The 22,663-nt window shown below is 48.6% G+C and overlaps 1 protein-coding gene and 1 pseudogene across 1 annotated transcript in view; both read left to right on the forward strand.

The window, feature by feature from the left end:
* Nucleotides 1–1,636: 1,636 nt before the first annotated feature.
* On the forward strand, nt 1,637–2,012 carry LOC116887664 (annotated as a pseudogene).
* A 14,033-nt stretch (nt 2,013–16,045) lies between these two features.
* Nucleotides 16,046–22,663, forward strand: part of Tacr2 (tachykinin receptor 2) — a 14,944-nt gene continuing 8,326 nt past the window's right edge. The window contains exons 1-2 of the mRNA XM_032888847.1: nt 16,046–16,886; nt 21,221–21,415. Coding sequence (XP_032744738.1) covers nt 16,495–16,886; nt 21,221–21,415 — 587 coding nt within the window. The 5' untranslated portion in view covers nt 16,046–16,494. The remainder of the gene's footprint in view (nt 16,887–21,220; nt 21,416–22,663) is intronic.

The raw sequence follows: 22,663 nt of genomic DNA on the forward strand, positions 1-22,663 counted from the left end.
GTGTGTTCACCGCCGTCCAGCTGAGATGCAAACTATTTTTTAAATTGCATTTACTTAGTATGTATGTGTGCATAGGTTGCCATCGCCCAAGTGTGGAGGTCAGGGGGCACCTTGCAGGAAGAGGTTCTCTCTTTCCACCACGTGGGTTCTCGAGATCAGATTCAGGTGGTCATGCTTGGCTGGAGGCATGCACCGTTATCCACTGAGCCATCGTGACAGTCCTGGGTGTTTATTTTTTTCAGACAGGGCTGGATAAACCACGTGCATCAAATTCATCATGTGGCTGAGCTGGCTGCTTTGCCTCCCAAGTGCCGAGATGCGATGACAGATGAGTGACCATAGATAGGTAGATAGATAGATAGATAGATAGATAGATAGATAGATATTTCATTATGTATATATGTATGTATTCACTATGTATATGTATACTCATATAAGTATGTATATATACATATGTGTTTCATTATGTATAGGTATATATTTATTGTATATATGCATGTTCATATATGTGTATATATACATATATGCATTTCATTATGTATATATGTATATATTCATTACATACATGTATGTCCATATATAAATGTATTTTTCATGTATATATATTTGTTATGCATATGCATATTTATTTCCTTGTTTATTTGTTGTTTTTAATTATGTAGCCCAGGCTGCCCAGATAACCCTCTTGGCTCAGCCTCCCAAGGGATACAAAGTATCATCAGGACTGGACCGCCAACCTAACCACTGACAGCGCCTCTGGAGAAGTCCAGGCCAGTGGCAGCTTGCATGGAAGTCACACCTAGACTCACAATACCCACTGACACAGAAATGTCCCGCTATGAAGCAAAAGTGTCACTTTTACAAATTTGTCTCCAATGCATGCTGCCCACGTCCATGATTGAGTCTAGGCTGCATGTGTTCCTTATCCCTTCTCCACTGCCAGGAGAATCAGGCCTGGGTCAGAGGGACAACTGAAGTCTGAGAACATCCATTCCCCACCTCCACTCTAAGGGCAAGAACCAGGAGGGAAGGTGTGAGGTCTTCGGGCAGAAGGAATTTCTGTTTCCTGGTGGTGACCTGGAGTCCACTAGGGGGCAGTCGGTACTGAGAATTTAGCTTTGGTCTGGGGCTAACAGGGTTGGTCAGGTGGTTGGGATGCTGGCCACAAGTCTGACGACTTGATTACACATTCAGATCCTACAGGCAGAAGGAAAGAACCAACTCCGGGAAGTGGCACGAGGGGACACACACAGACACACGCACACGCACACGCGCACGCAAAAGCACACACATGAAAACACAGGCACACATACATGCACCTGAAAATGCACACACACACAAACACACACATACACACACAGACACACGCACGCACATACACACACACACACACACACACACACACATTAAAAAGATAAATGTACAAAAGTTTTCACTCAGTACCCTAGAAGATGAAGTGAGACAGAAAGCTCACGGTCTACAGCAATACCACAAAAGGAACATCAGGATTCTCTGCTCCCCTAAACCTTTACACAGGTCTTGGTTTATTTGAATACCAGGAAGTTAACTCCTGAGGTCGGCTGTGGAAAGACGGTGGCTCAGTTGGAACAGTCAGCAGGGATGGCGGAGCGTGAGAATGAAGCAAGTGTCTGGGCTGCTCTCCTGGATGCTGAGCAGGGTCCTATGGCTCTCTGGCTTTTCTGAGCAGGGAGCTGCCCGGCAGACCGGGATCAGGGAAGAGAAAATGCTAGAACTATCCGAGACCCAGAAAAGCCCAGTACTTTTAGAGGAACTGGAAGTGGTCACAGAAAGTTGTGTGGAAGTTCAAGAAAAACTGAAGATGACTATTTTGCTTATTATCACATTTCGCACCAACAGCCCCTCATTGTTCTTTAGCAACTCTTACTGGACTATGCTTAAGAGCAAAGCGCCAGCGGTGTCTGCCATTCAAACACAAGTTGGAAATCTACATTTCTGAAGGAACTCGGAAGGTGACATCAACAAGCAGATAAATGACAAAGAGCGAGTGGCAGCTGCAATGGAGATTGTGGAACAGCGCATCCTCAAGCTGGACTGACCCCTTCCGATGAGCCAGTGGCCTAGCAGTGTTTGATCTGCTTGTTTAAATCTTTCGTAAAATGTAGAGGACACATGTCAACTGCATAAATGATTTGTATTTCAGAGGGGTTTTTTTGTTTGTTTTTTGTTTTTTCAAGACAAAATTTTTCTGTGTAGCCCTGGCTGTCCTGGAACTTGTTCTGTTGACCAGGCTGGCCTTGAACTCAGAGATCCATCAAATGCTGGGATTAAGGGGGGTTTAGGGATTTAGCTCAGTGGTAGAGCACTTGCCTAGCAAGCTCAAGGCCCTGGGTTGGTCCCCAGCTCCGAAAAAAGAAGAAAAAGAAAGAAAGAAAGAAAGAAAGAAAGAAAGAAAGAAAGAAAGAAAGAAAGGAAGGAAGGAAGGAAGGAAGGAAACAAAGAAAGAAACAAAGAAAGAAACAAAGAAAAACAAAAAGAAAGGAAGGGCTGGGGGAAGGCTCAGTGGTTAAGGAAGGAAAGGAAAGAAAAGGAAGAAACAAAGAAAGAAACAAAAAAAGAAACAAAGAAAGAAACAAAAAAAGAAAAGAGGGCTGGGGAGATGGCTCAGTGGTTAAGAGCACTGACTGCTCTTCCAGAGGTCCTGAGTTCAATTCCCAGCAACCACAAGGTGGCTCACAACCATCTGTAATGGGATCTGATGCCCTCTTCTGGTGTGTCTGAAGACAGCTACAGTGTACTTATATATAATAAATGAATAAATCTTTAAAAAAAAAAGAAAGAAAGAAAGGACGTCAGAATGGAAGAATAAGAGACTTGAGGCAAAGCAGAGGTGAATAGGAAGGGCATTTTAAACTCATATTCAATTTTTTGTACCTGAAAAAAAAAATGTCTAACTAGTATGAGAAGCAATGATTATAGAAATTGTGTAAGAAAAAGTTCTCTTCAGTGAAGAAAAATATTTTAAAGTATTTATTTTAAATTTCTTCTTATTTTTATCCATGTGTATGAGTGTCTTGCCTGAACGTACGTCTGTCCATTGCTTACTTGCTGCCCACAGAGGCCAAAAGAGGGCTTCAGAGCCCCTGGAATTGGACCTACAGCCAGTTGTGAGCTGCCATGGAGTTGCTGGGAATCCAACCCTTAACCTCTGGACGAGCAGCCAGTGTTCTTAACCACTGAGCCACCTCTCCAGCCCCTAATTTTATGTGTATGAATGTTCTGCCTAAATGTAAGTGCACCATATGTGTGCAATACTCAAGGAAGCCAGAAGGGGCGCTGTATCGTCTAGAACTGGAGTTAACCTGAACCTAGGTTCTGTGTAAGGACAGCAAGTGCTCCACAGGAGCCATCTTCCCAGCCCTAAGAAAACGCCCTTTTAGGACTAGAGTTCAGCTTCTCGGCACGAAGAAAGGAAAATAAGAAGAAGAAAATATTAGGTACCAAGGAAGGACAGGACACAGAGGGACAGGAGTCATAAGAAGACATAAAGCTGAATGGGGGTTCTGGAGAGATGGCTCAGTGGTTAAGAGCACTGACTGCTCTTCCAGAGGTCCTGAGTTCAAATCCCAGCAACCACATGGTGGCTCACAACCATCTGTAATGGGATCTGATGCTCTCTTCTGGTGTGTCTGAAGACAGCGACAGTGTACTCACATACATAAAATAAATAAATCTTTAAAAAAGATAAAGAAGTTTTTTATAAAAGTTAATTGGGTTTCGGTTGTTGTTTTTGTCCTTTAGTTTCAACTCTGTTGTGGATTTTTCATATTGTGGTGGATACATGTCTATAAAATATATCCAATAGAGAAGGCCTAAAATCCAATGTGGAGTTTCACAGTTTCACACTGGCTAGAAGTTCACTGACATGTGCGGACTTTGGGTCTGTTGAATTTGGTGTGTGATTTTTCTAAATTCGCAAACTCTTTATAATAATAACTCTTAAAAAACAAAACAAAACAAAACAAAACTCTGCTCTCTTCTAGAGAGAAAAGCCAGGTCCCTGGAGAAATGAGGGCCGGGCAAGCACTAGTATCTCATGTCTATCTCAAATGTGGTCTCAGAGAGCCGCCATGAATGGAGATGGACTGATTTGCATGTGAGAGTCTGTGCTACCAAGATCTAGTTCCCCTGAATTCATTGCCCCAGACAGAACCCTGTAACCTCAGAAGAACTCTTCAGAAAGATTCTGGACCAAACAAAACTTAAATCAGGGCAGAGGCCAAGTCTGACATGGTGTGTCTGTAATCCTAGCCAAGGCTGAGGCGGGAGGATCAAGAGTTTAAGGTCATGCTTGGCTACCTAACATGTTTGAGGCTTGCTTAGGCTACATGAGATCCTAACTTAGGGAAAAAAAGTTTGTGAGGGTAGCCTGGGTACACAATGAGACTCTGATGCAAAAAACAAAAAAACAACCAAAACTCCTAATCATTGCAGTGTTTTCTGTAGCTAGAGTGCCTTGGGTGGTCATGAGCCAGAATTTGCAAAGTCTGAGTAGAAAACAGTACAAAATGGCTTTGAGTATACTAACAACAGAGATGTTGACAATTAAATCCACACGGAGGAAAGAAAAAAATGTGTTGCTATGGGAAACCCCTAAACCAGTGGTCCTCAACCTTCCTAATGCTGCAACCCTTTAATACAGTTCCTCATGTTGTGGTGATCCCCAACCATAAAATTATTTTTGTTGTTATCTCATAACTGTAATTTTGCTAGACTATGAATATGTATTTGATATGCAGATGGTATTAGGTGATTCCCCCAAAGGGGTTGAGACCCACAGGTTGAGAGTCGTTGCTCTAAATGGATGAAATGCCAAAATAAAAAATAAAAATAGGGGTTGGGGATTTAGCTCAGTGGTAGAGCGCTTGCCTAGCAAGCACAAGGCCCTGGGTTCGGTCCCCAGCTCTGAAAAAAAAAATAAAAAAATAAATAAAAAGTCAGAATTTTGAACAAAGTTCAAGGAATTCAAAACTACCTCTGCGACTGCAGAGACAGCTCAGCAGTTAAAGACACTCACTGCTTCTGCTGAGGTCCTGAGTTCAGTTCCCAACACCCACGTCAGGTGGTTCATAACCTCCTGCAGCTCCAGCCACAGAAGGATCCAAAGCCTCTGGCTTCTGAGGGCACCTGCGCATGCGCATATAACCTTACCCAGACACAGATCTCACTGTGTACCCTCGTACTCATAGAGATCGGCCTGCCTCTGCCACCTGAGCGCTTGCATTGAACTCCCCTACTCACGGTCTCACTATGTAGCCCTGGCTATGCGGGAACCCACTATGTAGACCAGGCTGGCCTCGGATTCATAGAGGTCCACCTGCCTTTGCCTCCGGAGTGCTGGGATTAAAGGTGTGTGCTGTCTTTGTTTTAAAAGTAACTTCTACCAGTGGAAAGCTGTGTTCAACTTGTCACAAACAGAAACTGCAGGGCATTTATCTGTTGACCAAAGCAAGACTGGGTAGTGAGTGTGTATGCAGTGCGAGCCTTTTATCCATTCCTTGAATTCTAGGAAAAGCAGCCATGTTACACAAGGGCCTGACAGATGGGCCGGAGCAGCCAGGGTGTAAACGCATTGAGGTTGGTGGGCTAAAATATAAACTACTGCACGGACAGAAGCCGCGCAGAGTGGAGAGACTGAGAGAGGAGGAAGCTGCTGCTGAGGGTACCCTGACTTCAGACTTAGGCATCTGGGTGGAGATGCTGAGATTGCAAACACAGGGGAGCATGGTATGCATGAGATAGCCCCACTTAGAGATGCCTTGCGCTTATTATTAGTACAAGGAGATTTGGTTGGGTGAACAGCCTTGACTACCACAGCCACAGCCACAGCTCCTGCCACCACCGGCTAATGGAAAGGCTTCTCAAAGCACTGTAGTCACAGTCCAGACATGGTGTCGCACACCTTTTATCCTGATTCATGGCGTGTTTGCCCTCTAGTGGCCATATCTGGGTATTACAGAGATTGAAGGTACAGTTCCAGACCATTGCAGGAGACTGGGGAGATTGAGCCCAGGAAGAGGGAGAGGGGGAAGAAGGGGGACACACGTGTTGGGGGGGGGCGATGGCGGGGCAGGGAGAGAGAAATGGAGGCACGGAGGCACCAGTGGGGAAGAGGGTGAAAGGAAGGATCAGGGTTGAGAAAGACGGGGCTTGGGGTTGGGGATTTAGCTTAGTGGTAGAGCGCTTGCCTAGCAAGCGCAAGGCCCTGGGTTCAGTCCTCAGCTCCGAAGGGAAAAAAAAAAGAGAGAAAGACGGGGCTTCCCCTTTGGTGCTTAGCTGCAACAGTGATTAAGGGTCTCCACAGCACACTCTGTAAAACCCAGAAACCCTGACGGACAACACAGAGAGTGCAAGCCTGAGTTCCAGTCCAGGCTCTGCCAGTGCATGCCTTGCCTGAACCTCCCCTCCTGGCCCAGCTGGGAAACTCTGAATGGCTCTGTGTCTTTATCAACGGCCACAGTAGAGTTACAAGACTGACAGTCTGCGCCCCTTGCACAAGAGAAAAGGAACAACTGGGTGGCAGAGGGTGGGGAGTGCGTGGGAGGGGGGACGACACATACAAGGGCTACTGAGTGGCCAACAGGAAGTACTTGAAGGCTTTCTGGAGGCTGTGGCATCCCTTAGTATCTAAGGATTAAGGAGTGTGTTGGTGGGTAGTGTCTTTGGGAAGATTTCCTACTCTTGGGACATTCAGGAGAAATTCCCAGTCTCAGAGGAGTCAGTAGGAAGAGAAGGAAGGATGTGCCAGGCTTTGACTATCCCACCTTGGACAACTCATTTAATTTTCCTGGGCATGGATGGGCTCGGGAAGGAAGTGGAAATTTCTGGTTTCTTTGGAAACTCAGTTATGTCATATGATGTTTTGCTGGGGCAGACAGGTGAAAGGATGCTTTGCTGAAGCAGACACCTGGAAGGATGCATGACGTTTGGAAAGAATATAAATATGACCTCACAGACAGTAGGAGGAGTCTCTGGCATTGGTTCGCCTTGCTCCGCCTCACTAGCTGTCGACACACATGTTTTCCTTGCATAGCATTGCTGACGTTTACTTGTGACTTCTTAGAGAGTAACTCACCAAAGAACTTCCCATGATATTCCGGTGGCTTCTTGAGCTTCCTTGGACTTGGTCTGATTGGCGGAGCCTTGTGGTTTCTGCTGGATTGAACTGCCATTGCTGATTCGTGAGCGGTGAGTGGGCTGGATTGTAGCTGCTGACATTTCATGTTGGACTGCTGACAAAGATTGGAATAGCTCTCAGAGAACTACTTCTAAACAGGTCCAGATCTCCTTTTGCCTTAAACCTTTCTTTTCCACTACCTCTGGTGGGTGGTGGGCTAGAAGGAAGGTTGGAACATTTAAGAACCCTTAGTAAATGGCTCAATCAACAGAGTGGCTGTGGTGCAATCCTGAGGACCTGAGTTTGGATCCCCAGAAGCCAAGTACAAGGCAAACGTGGCAGTGTACACCTGTAACTCCTGTGCTGGGGGGGGGTGGGAGATCAGAAACAGGATGATCCATTGGCCCACCCACCAAATCGATGAGCTCCAGGCTCAGGAAGAGACACAGCACCAAAAATTAAGGCGGACAGGCTGGAGAGACGGTTCTGCGCTTAAGAGCATAGGCTGCTCTTTCAGAGGATCTAGATTCTATTCCCAGCATGCACAGCTGTCTGTAACTCCAGTTCCAAGGGATCTGATGCCCTGTTCTGGTTTCAAGGTGCACCCACATGCTCGTGCATCCATCTCCCCGATCCTCCACAGACACATAAAATAAAAAGACGCAGGTCTGCCTTTGACAGTAGACAGTAAGCTGGCGTGTCACAGCTCCCGGGTAGAGTCCAGGGAGAGGATTTCAAGGCTCAGAAAGCAACTGTGTGTTTGAGGCCAGGTCCCACAGTCACCGAGGCTGGCCTGGATGGACAGGGAATGGACATGGTCTGAGCATTTTTTTGTCTATGTGAAATTATTCATAACAAGACAAGAACTAGATGGGATTTGATATGTGATATGAGCTAAAGACACACAATGTTCCTCGCTGTCTCTTGTGTGTCAGGAGGCATTTCTAGCCTCTCAGCTGGAAGAGATCATTTCAACCCACCCGAGTAACCCACATGTGTACTCTGAGGGCCCCAGCACAGTCCAGCCATGATGGCACTAGCCTGTGTTCCCTTCCTATGTGATCAGTAAAAATTTAAGTCAGCAGTCCTCAATCTGTGGGTCCCAACCCCTTTGGGGTGGTTGAATGACCCTTTCACCAGGGTCATCTAAGACCATCAGAAGACACAGATATTTACATTACAACAAAAAGAAGTTTATGACTGAGGGTTACTACGACACGAAGGACCCTATTAAAGGATCGCAGCATTAGGAAGGTTGAGAACCTCTGATTTAAGTGATCTTGTATAGGCCGCTCTTAGGTCAATATCAGTGGCCAAGAAAGCCATTTGAACTGGACCTGGCGATGCCCTGCTCTGACTCCAGTTACTTCAGTGGCGGAGGCAGGAGGATCACAAGTTCGAAGCCAGCCTGGGCAATTAAGCGAGACCCTGTCTCAGATTGGTTTGTCTTTAACGAGGAGCTGGGAAGGTACCTTAGTTTGTAGAACGCTCGATTCTCACGCTTAAGAATAGAAGTTCACGGGCTGGAGCGATGGCTCAGCAGTTAAGAGCACTGACTGCTCTTCCAGAGGTCCTGAGTTCAAATTCCAGCAACCACATGGTGGCTCCCAACCATCTGTAATGGGATCTGATGCCCTCTTCTGGTGTGTCTGAAGATAGCTACAGTGTACTTAAAAATAAATAAATCTTCAAAAAAAAAAAAAGGAAGAAAGAAAGAAAGAAAGAAAGAAAGAAAGAAAGAAAGAAAGAAAGAAAAAAGGATAGAAGTTCACTGCCCAAGCACAAGGACCTGAGTTTATTGCACAGGTCAGAGGTAAAAAGCTAGGCTTGGGGAAGGGGGGGGGAGGGAGGGAGGGAGGGGAGGGGCATGCTTGTAATTGCAGTGCTTGGAAGGAAAGCAAAGACCACAGGATCCCTAAGGTTTGGTGACCAGCTAGCTTAGGCCAGTTGGTAGGACCAACCAGATCCTAGCTAGAATCCCGGTTTCTTCCCAAAACTCAGTGGACAGCTCCTTAGGAAAGGCGCCGGGACTGAGTGCCTCCTCCGTACATGGTGCACACATGAACATACAAAGAAGAGAATAATAAACAGGGCGGTCAGAATGGCTCTGTGGTGTTTGCCGTTAAACCTGATGGCCTGAGTCTGACCCCCAGGTCCTACCAAGTAGAAAGAGAGAACCCAACCCCGAGTTAACCTCTGACCTCTGCGCACACAGCACAGCCCCCAACACAAAACAGACGAGCAAACACAATAAAAATAAACGCAAAAATTAAAAGGACTGGAAACACAGCCCAAGGGGGTGGGGCTTACACAGCACCCAATAGCGCCTCCCTTCACCCCCAGCACCGCCAAAACCAGAACAGCAACGGCAAAAAGGCCACTTCACAAGAAAAATGGTTCGAGTGGGTACAATCTTGAGAAGGAGGTTTCTGAGGAGTCTTTGAAGGACCACTGACTTCAGACTGTGTCTGAAAAAACAAAACAAAACAAAACAAAAACCCAAAGCTCTCTCCATTGCTCCAGTCCCCAGACAGCCTCCCCTCTGAGGCAGACGGTAGATATTCTGATTTTTTTAAATTTAATTTATTTTATATTTAGAAGGCAGCCTCTGTGTATCACAGCCTCCCTCGAACCTCTACCATCCAACCCGACCTTGAACCTCGCCTCCCACCTCCTAAGTGCTAGATTACAGGCCCTCGTGGCCCAGGGGCTCCTGGTTGCTTTAATATGGAAAATTAGCTTTTGTTTTTCCCTGCCTTTCTCCCTTATTGAAGGCTCTGCCTTCAGTTCTCCCTCCCCAGATAAACCCCCAAATTCCTGGGCTCCAGGCGGCTCTTAGAAACAATGCCTCCTCCTCCCCCACCGCCATTTTCTAGAACCCTGCAGAACAGGGGCCTGAGTAAACTCAGTGACCATCTAGGCACCACCCTACAAGCCTTGGTACTGTGCACAGCTTCATGAGCTAGAGAGAATGGCCCTGGGGTTAATGAAGTCGGAACCCATGCCAGCCCCAACGGGATGGAGCCACAGCTCAGCAAAGCTAACTTTCAGAGAATAAAGAAACGGAAGCGTTTTCTGCACCCAGGAGCTGTGAACTCAGGTTCGTGCTCCTTTCCAATTAGGGATCCAGCTAGGATCCCTCAACCTGTCTCAGGATGAGCGCTCATTCCCACATCCCCTCCTCTGATCCCTCTTCACTGCCCAAGGCCACAAGGGGTCCTTTCTGCCTCCGAAGCTTCCTCATCTTGAGGACCTTATGAAGACAGAGACATAACCCTTTCTCCTAGCACCGAGCTGATTGTCCAAGCACCTAGTCAGTCACCTGCCCCCGAGTCCCGGCGGGGGAGGGGATGGGGAGGCGGTTGGAGCCACTTGGCAGAGTGTGGCAGCCTTTTCCCTCAGCTCAGCCAGGCCTCCTCATCACATTGGCTGACATCCCGAGTAGATGCCAAGTTCCCTCTAAGATACTCAAGCTGGCTCAGGGATGCTCAATCTGTTCCCTATTCAGGAAGGGGGCGGGGCTGTTCGCCACTTCCTGCTCTGCCTGCCATAGATGGGCAGATTCTGTGAGAGACCCGGGTTGGGTGTGTGTTAAGAGCCTCCGGGCTCTGTGTATACCAGCCTTGGGGTAGATGTAAACACTCTGGCCTCTCCTCCTCTGCCTAGATAAACTTCAAGCTTTTAGGGCACGGCACTGCCCCCAGTACTCTCTTCTGTGTTTAAAGAAGATGTCAAGAAGCCTGTGATCTTGGCAGGAGCGAGCTCTCCAATTCTCCGCTTAGATTTCTGAGCCACAGATTCTCCCTGCCAGGGGGCACACAGCTTACCTCCCAGACGAACCATCCTGGGGTCCCGTCATTTACAGACAGAGGGGAGCTATCCATGAATCCATGATCCAAAGCCCAGGAGCTCTGCAGACCCCCACACCTGCCTTGTACCCTGTTAGTCTGCTACACAGACAAGGCTGTGTTCGTTTTGGTGTTTTACTCAGAAAGTAGCTGAGGGTGATCTTGAACTTCAGACCAGTGGAGGCCATGTAGCTCCCTGGGAGTAGGACAAGGGTAGCCTTCCTCTCTTTTCTATGTGAAAAACTGGGTCAGGGCTCTGAGCTTTGGAATCTCATGGTCCCAATGAGAACGTAATTGAGGAAGCCATGCAGCCACCATCTTTTTATTCCACCAAATGACGGACCTGGGGGAAGCAGCAAAGCTGGAGCTCTTGCTTATGTGGGGCTTGAATAAGAACGGCCCTCATAGGCTCGCGTGTTTGAGTACTTGGTCCCCATTGGTGGAGTTGTTTGAGAAGGATTGGAGGAGGTGTCACTGAGCGTGGGCTTTCTTCTGAAGTTTCAAAGACTCGGGCTCCTCAGTGCTTGCCCTCCCTGTGACCTGGTTGTGGATCAAGATGTGCGTTCTCGGCTGTTCCTTCTTTCCTCACTCATGGTGAAACCGTAAGCCAAACTGAATACTCTCTTTTATAAGTTGCCATGGCCATGGTGTTTTATCACGCAGAGAAAACTAGCAAAGACAGCCTGCTAGCACCTTCATGACAGGAGAGACTTATCTTTAAAACTCCCCAAACACTGAGGACAAAGTCTTAGGGTGATCTTTGTCTAATTGAGGCAGGGTCTCATGTAGCCCAAGCTAACCCTGAAGTCCCGATCTTCCTGCCTCTGCCATCACGTACTGGGATCCAAAGTACATTTGCCACCAGCAGGCAGGCAAACACAATCCTATATAGTCCGTTTGTGGGGTATAAAAGGGCTCATCAAGTTGTCCTTTTTTAAATTATTTTTAAATTTATTTTATTGACATTAATTATTTACACTAATTCATTTACTTACATTAATTAATTATATAATTGATTATTTATTTGCATCCCAAGTGTTTCCCTCAAGTTGTCCTTCTTGTCCCTATTTTGTACGGTCCAGGTCCGTTTCCATTCCCCTCTGGTCACCACACTGTGGTGGCCCCTGTGGTGGCTCCTGTGGTGACTGACACTAGTGTCCCACAGAAACTGTGACCCAGCATAGTCTCCAGGGAAAACACGCAGTTGGCCAACCTCTAAAGGCATCTCTCGAGCCAGGTTTGATGTGGGGGGGGCGCACCTGTAAATCCAATGCTCTGGGGGCAGAGGTGGGAGAATGTCAAGTTTGAGGCTAGCCTGGGCTACATTCATGAGTTCAAGGCAAAGCCTGGACTATATACAGAGAAGTAAATGAAGACATCCCTTGTGGTTATGGAGGACCCCTAGCCCACAAGGCTTTTCGAACTTTCCTGATTCTTCCCATCCTCATCATTCATATTTGTTTGTTGTTATTTTATTTTGTTGTTTTTTTAAGGCGAGGTTTCTCTATGTAGCCTTGGCTGTCCTGGAACTCACCCTGTAGACCAGGCAGGCCTCAAACTCAGACATCCACCTGCCTCTACCTGCAGAGTGCTGGGATGTAAAGTGTGCACGGCCGCCACCATCTGGCTATTCAGCCTCTTTAGTGCACCAGACTCCCTGAAAACTCATTCCCTTTTGTGACCCTGGGTTTTAGTGTTCTCGTGCTAGGATTCTGGTCCCCAGGGCAATGGTGCTGACTGGAAGTTGTCGGTTAAGATATGAGGCCTGTTGAGAATTGATTAGTTCACTGGGGAGCTAGCTACCCCTGGAGGGGATCAGTGACGCTCTTATGGGGTCCTGGTAGCTCTCCAGGGAGGGTTTTATTATCAAGAGGCCAGACTGGCCCATTCCCAGTCTCACAGGAAGCCAGTCTCTGGCTTCCTATATCTGCCTCTCCCAAAGTAGAAGGACCTTTCCCCAAACTGATGCTGCTTGGATTTTGAGCCTTTAAAATTGAGCTGACTAAATCTTCTTTCTTTCTTCCTTCCTTCCTTCCTTCCTTCCTTTCTTTTTTTAATAAATTGCCCAAGTTTTTGTCATAACTGAAAACCGACCAAGACACCTCTTAGCTAAACTCTCCAGGCCTCTCTAAAGCCACAATGACACAAACCAGCAAGGCACACTTGTGAGCGCATGCCCCATCTAACGGAGGTGACTGACATCTTGCCATGCCATCCTGTCCTTCTGCCCCCCACCCCCGGCATTCTGCTGTGTGTTATGTGGGGCAGTGATTATCTGATGCCCCTGCAGGACTCATCTCAGCTACAGAGAGCTGCCTTCTCGTTTACAGTCCGTTCTTGGGGGACCTGCATCCGTGGCATGGGATCAACTTTCTCTCACCAAGAGCAGCTGGGATGGGACGGCAGTTGCCCCCATAGCTGTTTCTTTCCGGGACTTCGACAAATACTGGTCTGTCATACGGAGCCCTGCTTCTCTGTCGCAGGAGCTCGGAGCTTGGTGCCGGGAGAAGGCAGGGCAGAGTTTGAAGCGAGAGTCCACAGAGAGTCGGAATGGGGGTGTCTATCCTTCCCTCCCGGAGTCTGTGTGCCAGGTGAGATGGAAGGCAGAGCCTGGGTCGGGTAGGATGGAACCAGTCTGATTCCTAGTGAGTGCTAAGAGTATGGAGGTCCCTTGGGAGAGTTAGGCGCAGTTGTCAGATGAAAGCCTTCCTCCTGGCCATCCTTGCTTGTTCATACTGGCTTATTTGATGACGGATGTGAATGCATACACTTTATTCAGGGTAAACCAGGGAACTGATTCCTTTGCAGGAAGAAATGCCCAGGAGCGGATGCTCATTGGCTGAATGATTTAGGTACCTCATTAGCATGAAGAACTCTGGGTCCTCATGCTTTTAGGGATATTTCCCCAGACCATTGCCTGTGATATGGTCTCGTCCAGACTGGCCTTGACTAGGCTATGTAGGCAACAAAGTCTTTAACTCCTATTCTTCCTGCACCGTGTGCCTGGCTCAACTCTCCCATTTTGATGTCCCAGCGACAGCAAGTAATTTAAAGTACTTCCCTTCCCTCTTAATGAAGACTGACCTTCAAGACCCTTGTTCAGGCTGACGGAACACACGTTTAATCCTGGCACTCAGCAGGCAGAGGCAGGTAGATCTCTGAGTTCAAGGGCAGCCTGGTCTACAGGGCGAGTTCCAGGACATCCAGGGCTACACAGAGAAACCCTGTCTTGGAAAACCAAAAGGAGAGCATTACCCAGTCATGAACTCCAGGGGCCCACTCCTAAGGATCACAGCTAACCAGCCACACTTTGTCCCGGCCCCCTCCAACCCCCGCCTCTACTGCCCCGAGCCTACAAGCCTTCTGGTGCATTGTTGGAAAGCTGCAAGAATTTATGATTTAAGGAGGAAATAAAAACTCAGATTTAGTAGCTCTGAAGTATAATCCCCATTGCATACACAAAGGAGTGGCAGGGGTGGAGATGTGCTATTCTGGGCTTCTGAAAGCTAGCACCTCTCAGGCACCCCAACTCTACACTGGGGTTGTGGCCCAGAGTTCATCCAAGTGCAGCTGCTTGAATGCAGGGGAGCAGGCTAGCAAGGAGAAGCTGGCTTCCTCCGTACTCACTGCTACATAGTTTGCCTCTCGGACAGAGGCCAGACAAGCATGGGACAGAAACAAACACAGGGTTGATTGGACCCAGCTGCTGCCACCATGTGATCAAAGACAGAGACCCTCTGGGTAAGAGACCAACATCAGAACATGGTGGCCCATCCAGCAGAGGAAGCAGGCCTTTGTGACCTGGCAAAGATGTGGTTAGGTCCATATTAGGCTCAGGAGTTTCAGATCCCTCTAGCTCATCCCGGGAAAACAAGGAGCGGCAGAAGGACCTCTTCTTCAAAGTCAAAAGCTGGGTCCCCGATCCCGGACATTGCCCATCAGTACAGCTAGGACAGCAAATAACAGATGTTATGGCATTGTTGGGCTCGGGAAATTCACAAGAACTGTTTTGAGCTGGGCAGTGGTGCATCACACTTTTAATTCCAGCACTGGGGAAACAGAAGCTGGTGGATGTGAGTTCGAGGCCAGCCTGGTCTAAAGAACAAGTTTCAGGACAGCCAGGGCTACACAGAGAGACCTAGTCTGGAAGAACCAAAGAAGAGAACAAAAGAAAAGGGCCTCAGGGTGTGAGGTTTAGCATTGTTCGTATCTTAGAGTGCACCAGTGTCTTTCCCCCACTACGGAGCTCAGAACCGAGGGTGTAGCTCAGTTCATAGAGCTACACGAACGCACGCATGAGAGCAGCACACAGCTCAAATCCCAGCATTTGGAAGGCGCATGAGGATCAGGAGTTCAGGTCATCCTGAACTAACGGCAAGTTTGAAGTCAGCTTGGATTACATGAGACCCTGTCCCAAAGGACGTGGTGGTGGTGGTGGAGAGGGTAACTTGAACACCATTTATATAAGCGCAATTTCTAGTTTTACACCTGAGGAAACTGAGGCTGGAGGTGAGAAACGGTGGCCAGGATTGTCTAGTCAGAGAGCAGGTAAGAGGTAGTACCAGAGGCTCTGAACTCAGCCCTCATCACTTATCTGACATCCCATCAAATCACCCTTGTACCCCACGGTATTTCTGAAAGTCTCAGTAGACTTTCTTTTTCAAGCTGAGTGAATGACTTCCCCCAGGGTTCCCAAGCCAGCTTGAGTCCCTCTGTTCCCAAATGCAAGTGCCAGTGTACCCCAGCAGCTCCCACCTGGTCGAACGCAAGCACCAAGGCGCACACCCTGGATGTCACGCCCATCCAGGCTGTGCCTCGCTCCCCAAGGTCTCCCCCTGCTTCCCAGGAGGTCCTAAATCTTTCAAGAGGCAAGGCCCAGCTATCCAAGCAGGGGGTGGAAGGAAGGCGGGAGCAGGCAGCACCTCTGCCAAGGCTCTTGCCTGCCCTCCAGGGAGGAGCTGGGAGCAGCCGCTGAGGGCTGGCAGCATTGGGAGCCTGCGCTACGAGTCGGAGAGCAGCCAGCTGCACAGTGGACCTATAGGGCCCACAGACTTGGCACACTGTGCACCTCCGCCATCTGGGATGTACCCTGAATAGCATTAAGAGAGATCTGAATTCAAATTCGGGTTTGTCACCAACTTCCCGGAATGCCCGTTGCTGGACGCGTCTTTTCTCTGACTCTCAGCCTTCTGACTCTGGTGTGAAAGAGTGGAACCGATCCAACGCGCTATCAGGATGCCTCCTGCTCTGAGACTGGAGTTTGAGGTCTCCATCTCCAAGAGATGCTTGAACAGTCTGATTGGGACCTTGCTTCCTGCTCAGCCTGACTCATTTCTGCCCGAGCTGTAGGCGTGGCCCTCTGGCTACACGTGTCTGCTTTTGAATCGTCCTTCCCCCCTTAAATCTGCACACCGAAGAGGATTTCTCTTCTGTGGCAATTCGAGACGGAACTGCAGGGCCAGACCCTGTGTTCCAGGCCCAGAATCAGTCATGGGGGCCCGTGCCATTGTTTCTGACGCCAACATCTTGTCTGGCCTCGAGAGCAACGCCACGGGTGTTACAGCCTTCTCCATGCCTGGCTGGCAGCTGGCCTTATGGGCCACAGCCTACCTGGCCCTGGTGCTGGTGGCTGTGACAGGCAATGCCACAGTTATCTGGATCATTCTGGCCCACGAGAGGATGCGCACAGTCACCAACTATTTCATCATCAACCTGGCCTTGGCGGACCTCTGCATGGCAGCCTTCAACGCGACCTTCAACTTCATCTACGCCAGTCACAACATCTGGTACTTCGGCCGTGCCTTCTGCTATTTCCAGAACCTCTTTCCCATCACAGCCATGTTCGTCAGCATCTACTCCATGACCGCCATTGCTGCTGACAGGCAAGAGAGAGGGGGTCGGGGAAGGGGGTGGGTGTCTTGATGGGGGGGACATCCCAGAGAATTGTGTAGCAGTTTTAGTTCACAGTGAGAAGACAAAGGGATGTGGAGCCAAAGCAGGAAGCGTCAGATTAGACACAGAACGGCTTCAACTCTAAGAGTTTGCTTGAGGCTGGAAAGGAAGATGTTCCCAGAGACTTTGGAAGTGCGGGTCTCCTTAGTTTGCTCTCTTTGCTGAGGGAATTGCACACGTTGCTTTTGTATTTAGAAAGAACTGGAAATTTGCATGAAGTTAGAGTGCTGCATCTAAGTTATAACAATGCTGGGTTTTTTTTTTTTAATGATCCCAGCTTGGGGGGGGGGGTCACCAACAGTGACCTTTAAGGACGATGGGGTGGAGAAAAACCACCTTCTTTAGTGAGAACTTCTGGGACAGGCAAGGCTGGGATAAGAGAGGACTCTTATCCCTGGGGGAGCAGGAATCTGACAGAGAGGCAATAGGGATGGGGTTAGGCAAAGACAAAAAGACAAAAAGTACAAGGGAGACAGGGATAGAGCTATGAGACTCTCTGGCACATAGAGTTCTGTTAGATCGATGTCAGCTTCCCCCATCTTCCAGACTCCCCACCTCCTCTAAGTTCCTCAGAAACCCTTACCCATGGCCTCTCACTGCTGATGGATAGGTTGTTTTTTTTTTTTTCACGGAGTTCTCAGAGATTTCCTTTGAGACAATGTTTTCTACTCATTCAAAATGAAAAATTTGGGGCTGCGAATGTAACTCCGTTGCCAGAGTGCTTTGCTCTGCTGGGTTTGATCCCTCAGCACTGCAAAAATCAGGTTATCAGAGGATGGTGTGTTCCTGTAACCCCCACCCTCAGAGGTAGCGGGAGGAGGGTCAGAGTGGCCAAGCTCATCCTAAACAGCATAGCCGGTTGTCACATACGAAAAAGTGTGAACGCCATTCCCGCAGGCTGAGCTTCTAACTTTACACACAAGCTCCCTGAGGGATGAGGATAAGTAGGATTTAAGGTCAGCCATGGAGTTAGGGCAGAGTCAGAGGCCTAGAACACAGTACAGGGTGGTGGACAAAAGGAAGTCTTTCAAAAATCAGGCCCGTGCCCACTGAACATCCTTTCCTCCCCCCTGGGTATGTGTGAATTCCCCTACACATTTCTACACAGTTATGCAGCAAATGTAGGATGCTTCCTCTGTGTCGGGCCCAGGTCCAGGGGCTGGGGAACTTCCATTCATGAGGGTGGGGGTAACTTTAGCACACGGACTTACAGAGCCTGCACTTGGGAGCAAGGCTGTGTGGCCGAAGGCTCCGGGAGAGGCTGGGACTCAGTCAGGAGGCCAATGATGGTATTTCAGAGGAGGGGCTCTGATCATGCCACAGCAGCTGAGCCCATCACTCCTCCTCTTTTTAAAATTGTTCTTACGTTTATTTGTTTGGTGTGTGTGTGTGTGTGTGTGTGTGTGTGTGTGTGTGTTGTGCATGCATGCCAGCACACACGTTGTCAGAGCATACCTGGGAAGGTCAGAGGACAACTTGCAAGACTCAGATCTTTCTAGTCCTTTTGGGGGAATCTTATCTTCTGTTAGTTCTGGAGCTTTGAACTCAGGTTCTCAGGCTTGGCGGCAATCAGCTTTACCTTCTCAGCCTTATTATCGGCCCCTTTTCTCCATTTCTTCATTCAACAAATAATATACTTAGTGTCTGCCGGGTAACTATTGTTCTGGGTAAAAACCCAGTGTAAATGTTCCAGCCATGGTAAGAATTTAAATCCTAAGCCTACAAATATTTTTGTTGTTGTTGTTGGTTTTGGCTTTTTTTTTTTTCATCGTTTTTTTTGGGGTTTGTTTGTTTGGTTGTTTGTTGGTTAGTTTTGTTTTTTGAAACAGAGTTTCTCCAGGTAGCCCTGGCTGTCCTGGAACTGAGAGATCCACCTGCTTCTATTAAAGGTGTGCACCACCACCATCCCTCAAATAAAGAAATTGTATGTTGTATTTTGAAACCACGAGTGTCGTGAACAAATATTAACTAAAGAGGAAAGATCTCCAGCCACCAACACGTATGTGCCAGGAAGGGACAGGTCACATGCAGTGCTTCTCAACCTTCCTACAGCTGTGCCCTTTAATACAGTCGCTCATGCTGTGGCAGTGAGCTCCCCCAACCATAAAATTATTTTCATGGCTGCTTCCAAGCTGTAATTTTGCTACTGTTACGACTCGTGATGTAAACGTTTTTAGAGTGAGGTTTGACGCACAGGGTGAGAACCTCCGTGCTACAGGCGTCCACGGGCATCAAGGTGGGTCTCGTTGGGAGGTTGGGATCCAAGCGAAGAGGAGCAGGAGATCAGGCTCAGTCTGGAGAATTCTAGAGGACAGATATTCCAAGCAGCAGATGAGATGGTAATGTTTTAGGGTTCAGCAGTGACGCCTCTGCTTCAGCAAACAGGGGAAGCATACAATTCAACGCCACAGTCTATGGTCCCGGCCTGGTCTCAAAGTTCAGGCTCATCCTAGAGAGGAAGGGCCCATGACCCTTGACCCTTGACCCTTGACCCTTGACCCATGACCAAAGCCCTCTCTGATGAATTGAAAACAGTGAATACACAGGAGTGCACATGTGCCTCTTCTGCCATACGAACACCCAAGGACGACCCCCAAGGACGGCCCCCAAGGACGGCCCCCAAGGACCGCTGTTTCCCTAGAGATGGAGATGGAGGCCCAGAGAGCTAAGGCTCTTTGTTCAAGATCTTGTCAGGAAGCCGTCGGGACAGGATTTGAATCCAGATCAGCCTGATTCTAAACTCTCAGGACCTGACCTCTACTAATAGGGCATGAGCCCTCATAGTAAAAGCTGACTCTAGCCGGCTGATGGTGGCATAGGCCTTTAATGCCAGCACTGAGGAGGCAGAGGCAGGGGGATCTCTGGGTTCGAGGTCAGACTGGTCTACAGAGTGAGTTCTAGGTCAACCAGGGCTACACGGAAAACCTGTCATGAAAAGAGAGAGAGAGAGAGAGAGAGAGAGAGAGAGAGAGAGAGAGAGAGAGAGAGAGAAAGTGTGCCCTGCGTGTAAGGAGCTGGTTTGGTCAGTGAAGAGCTTGCAGCCTGAGTTCTAACCCTCCCCACCCCACACTTACCTGAACAGAATGAGCAGTGCTAGCACACACTTACCATCCCAGAGCAGGAGAGGCTAGAGACAGGAGGATCCCCGTGCTTGCTGGACCACCAGCCTAGCCAAACGGGTGAGTTCCAGACCCTCGAGAGACCCTACCTCAGAAAACAAGGTAGCCGGGTGTCCTAAGGAACAACAGCCGACCTTGGTCTCCGGCACAAGCACCCACAGGCCCACAAAGATTTCTGCTCGGCATGGCGGTGCACGGCTTAGCACTTGGGGAGGGGGAGAATTTATCCTAATGTATGCACAGAGTTTGAGTTACATGAGACTCTGTCTCAAAAACCAAATGAACAACAGTTGGTCGTGGCGATGATGGAAGCCTTTGATCCCAGCCCTTTGATCCCAGCCCTTGGGAGACAGAAGCAAGCTTTGGCGAGCTGGAGGCCTGCCACAGCTCCGTAGTAGGAATATGTCTCAAAAAGAGACAAAATAAATAAGTAAATAATAAAACAAATGTATCTTATTCTAATGAAAGGCCCCAGTACTGTCTATGGCGCCAGCATCTCCAATCTACTCCTCTGCCCTTCTGCTGAGGGAATCATGCCTCAGTGAGGAGGGTGGGACTTCATCCTCGGTGGACGGTGCCTTTGGATCCTTTAGCCATGGAGAAGCAAGCAGTGGGCCTTCCCGAGTTGAGCCCTCGGCCGATGATCTCCGAGAAGCACAGGGTGCTCCCACAGTGGCTGTGTGGATCCTGGAGGGCAGGATACAGGGCAGGCCAGGGCAAGCTGGGACCAACTAGGACTCAGTCAGCGCTGCCCATGCCTCCTGATGTGGGAAAATGGAGGTGATGCTCACTGTCAAAGCCAATGCACGTCTCCAGGCTCAGGGTTCAACGAGTACAGCTCAAGTCCCCATAACACCCTCCAACCCCAGAGAGACAGCATCTGAGCCTGCTCTAGGCAGCTTCATCAAGAAGGTGGCCTGTGGCTTCAGTGAGTACAGAGAGGAAGAAGGAGCCCCAGGAAGGGAGGGAAAGAAGCCTCACAGAGGGCCATGGGAGCTGATCCTCTGCGGATGGGGTAGGACCCTGACATCGCATACAGGACAGCTATATGGACAGGAGCTGGAGGGCATGAGTCTGGGCAGGAAGATGAGGAGGGGGGATCGGCGGTGAGGATGCTGGCTGCTGACCTTGGACTCTGCTTGTAGGTACATGGCCATCGTTCACCCCTTCCAGCCACGGCTCTCGGCCCCCAGCACCAAGGCAATTATCGCTGGCATCTGGCTGGTAGCCCTGGCTCTCGCCTCCCCGCAATGCTTCTACTCCACCATCACTGTGGACGAGGGGGCCACCAAGTGTGTGGTGGCCTGGCCCAATGACAACGGAGGGAAGATGCTCCTACTGTAAGCCCCACCCCGGGGTACATGTACTTGTATGTTGGCTCGTGTCTGTGTGTAATGTGTGTCTAGGGATATGCATGCTACTCTGTAGTTATGTATGTGATCATGTGAGTGCAGGTTTATACGGAGACTGCTCAACTAATAGTGAGAGGCTGGGCTGGGGCTCGGTGATAGACTGCTTATCTAGTATCGAGGAAACCCAGCACCACACAAAGCTGGGTGTGCCAGTGCACACTTGTAATCCCAGCATTTTGGGAGGTAGAGGGAAGAGGACCATAAATTCAAAGCCGTCCTCAGCTACATAGCATGCTCAAGGCAAGCCTGGGCTACACAAGGCCACGTTGAAAAACAAAACAGCAAAAACTAACAGCAAGGCTTCATCCCGACAAACCCATTGTAAGTGGGGAGTCCCCGTGTTAGGTGTGGGTAATGCCATCGTAACTGACCCGGTGGCTAACTGGAAGCGACAGCTCGCTGCCTCCGCCCAGCTTCTTAAGAGCAAACAGAAAGGTAAGAATTTAAGGTGTAGCCTCTGCTAAATGCCTTGTTACGTTTCGATCATCAGAAAGTCAACGTCATTGAATCAAGACATAAGTTGGGGAGCATCCATGCTAAAAGCAATGCTGAGTTGCAGGCCTGTCATAAGCACTTTGTAGGTGCAGATGTTTTTAATTCTTTGAATGTTATATTTCATTTTTTTTGTTTGTTTTTTCTTTTTTCTTTCTTTCTTTTTTTTTTTTCGGAGCTGGGGACCGAACCCAGGGCCTTGCGCTTGCTAGGCAAGCGCTCTACCACTGAGCTAAATCCCCAACCCCTGTTATATTTCATTTTTAAATATAAATTATAAATCATCTTATTTAACTTTAATATTTATATCATTAATATAAATATCGATTACGATATTTCTAATTTACAGTGTAATCGATATAATAAATATTATACTATTTATATTAGTTTAATGCTTGTATTAAATTGATATTTTATTTATTTAATTTTAGACAGTACTGACCTTGTCACCACCTGCTTTACGTGGTACATGGGGTGGAACCAAGGGCCTGTGTGTGCCAGGCAAGCACCCTATAAACAAAGCCGCCTCCCCAATCTCTTGTTTTGATTTTCGGGACAATCTCATGCAGCCTAGACTGGCCGGAAACCCTGCTTCTCCTGCCTCTTTCTCACAAGTCGCTGTGACCACCTTGGCGGTGGAGAAAGTATATTACAAGATGTGCCTGGGACAGCATGGTCAGTGAG

This window comes from Rattus rattus, chromosome 18, assembly GCF_011064425.1.
Source record: "Rattus rattus isolate New Zealand chromosome 18, Rrattus_CSIRO_v1, whole genome shotgun sequence".
In the NCBI taxonomy this organism is placed as follows: domain Eukaryota; kingdom Metazoa; phylum Chordata; class Mammalia; order Rodentia; family Muridae; genus Rattus; species Rattus rattus.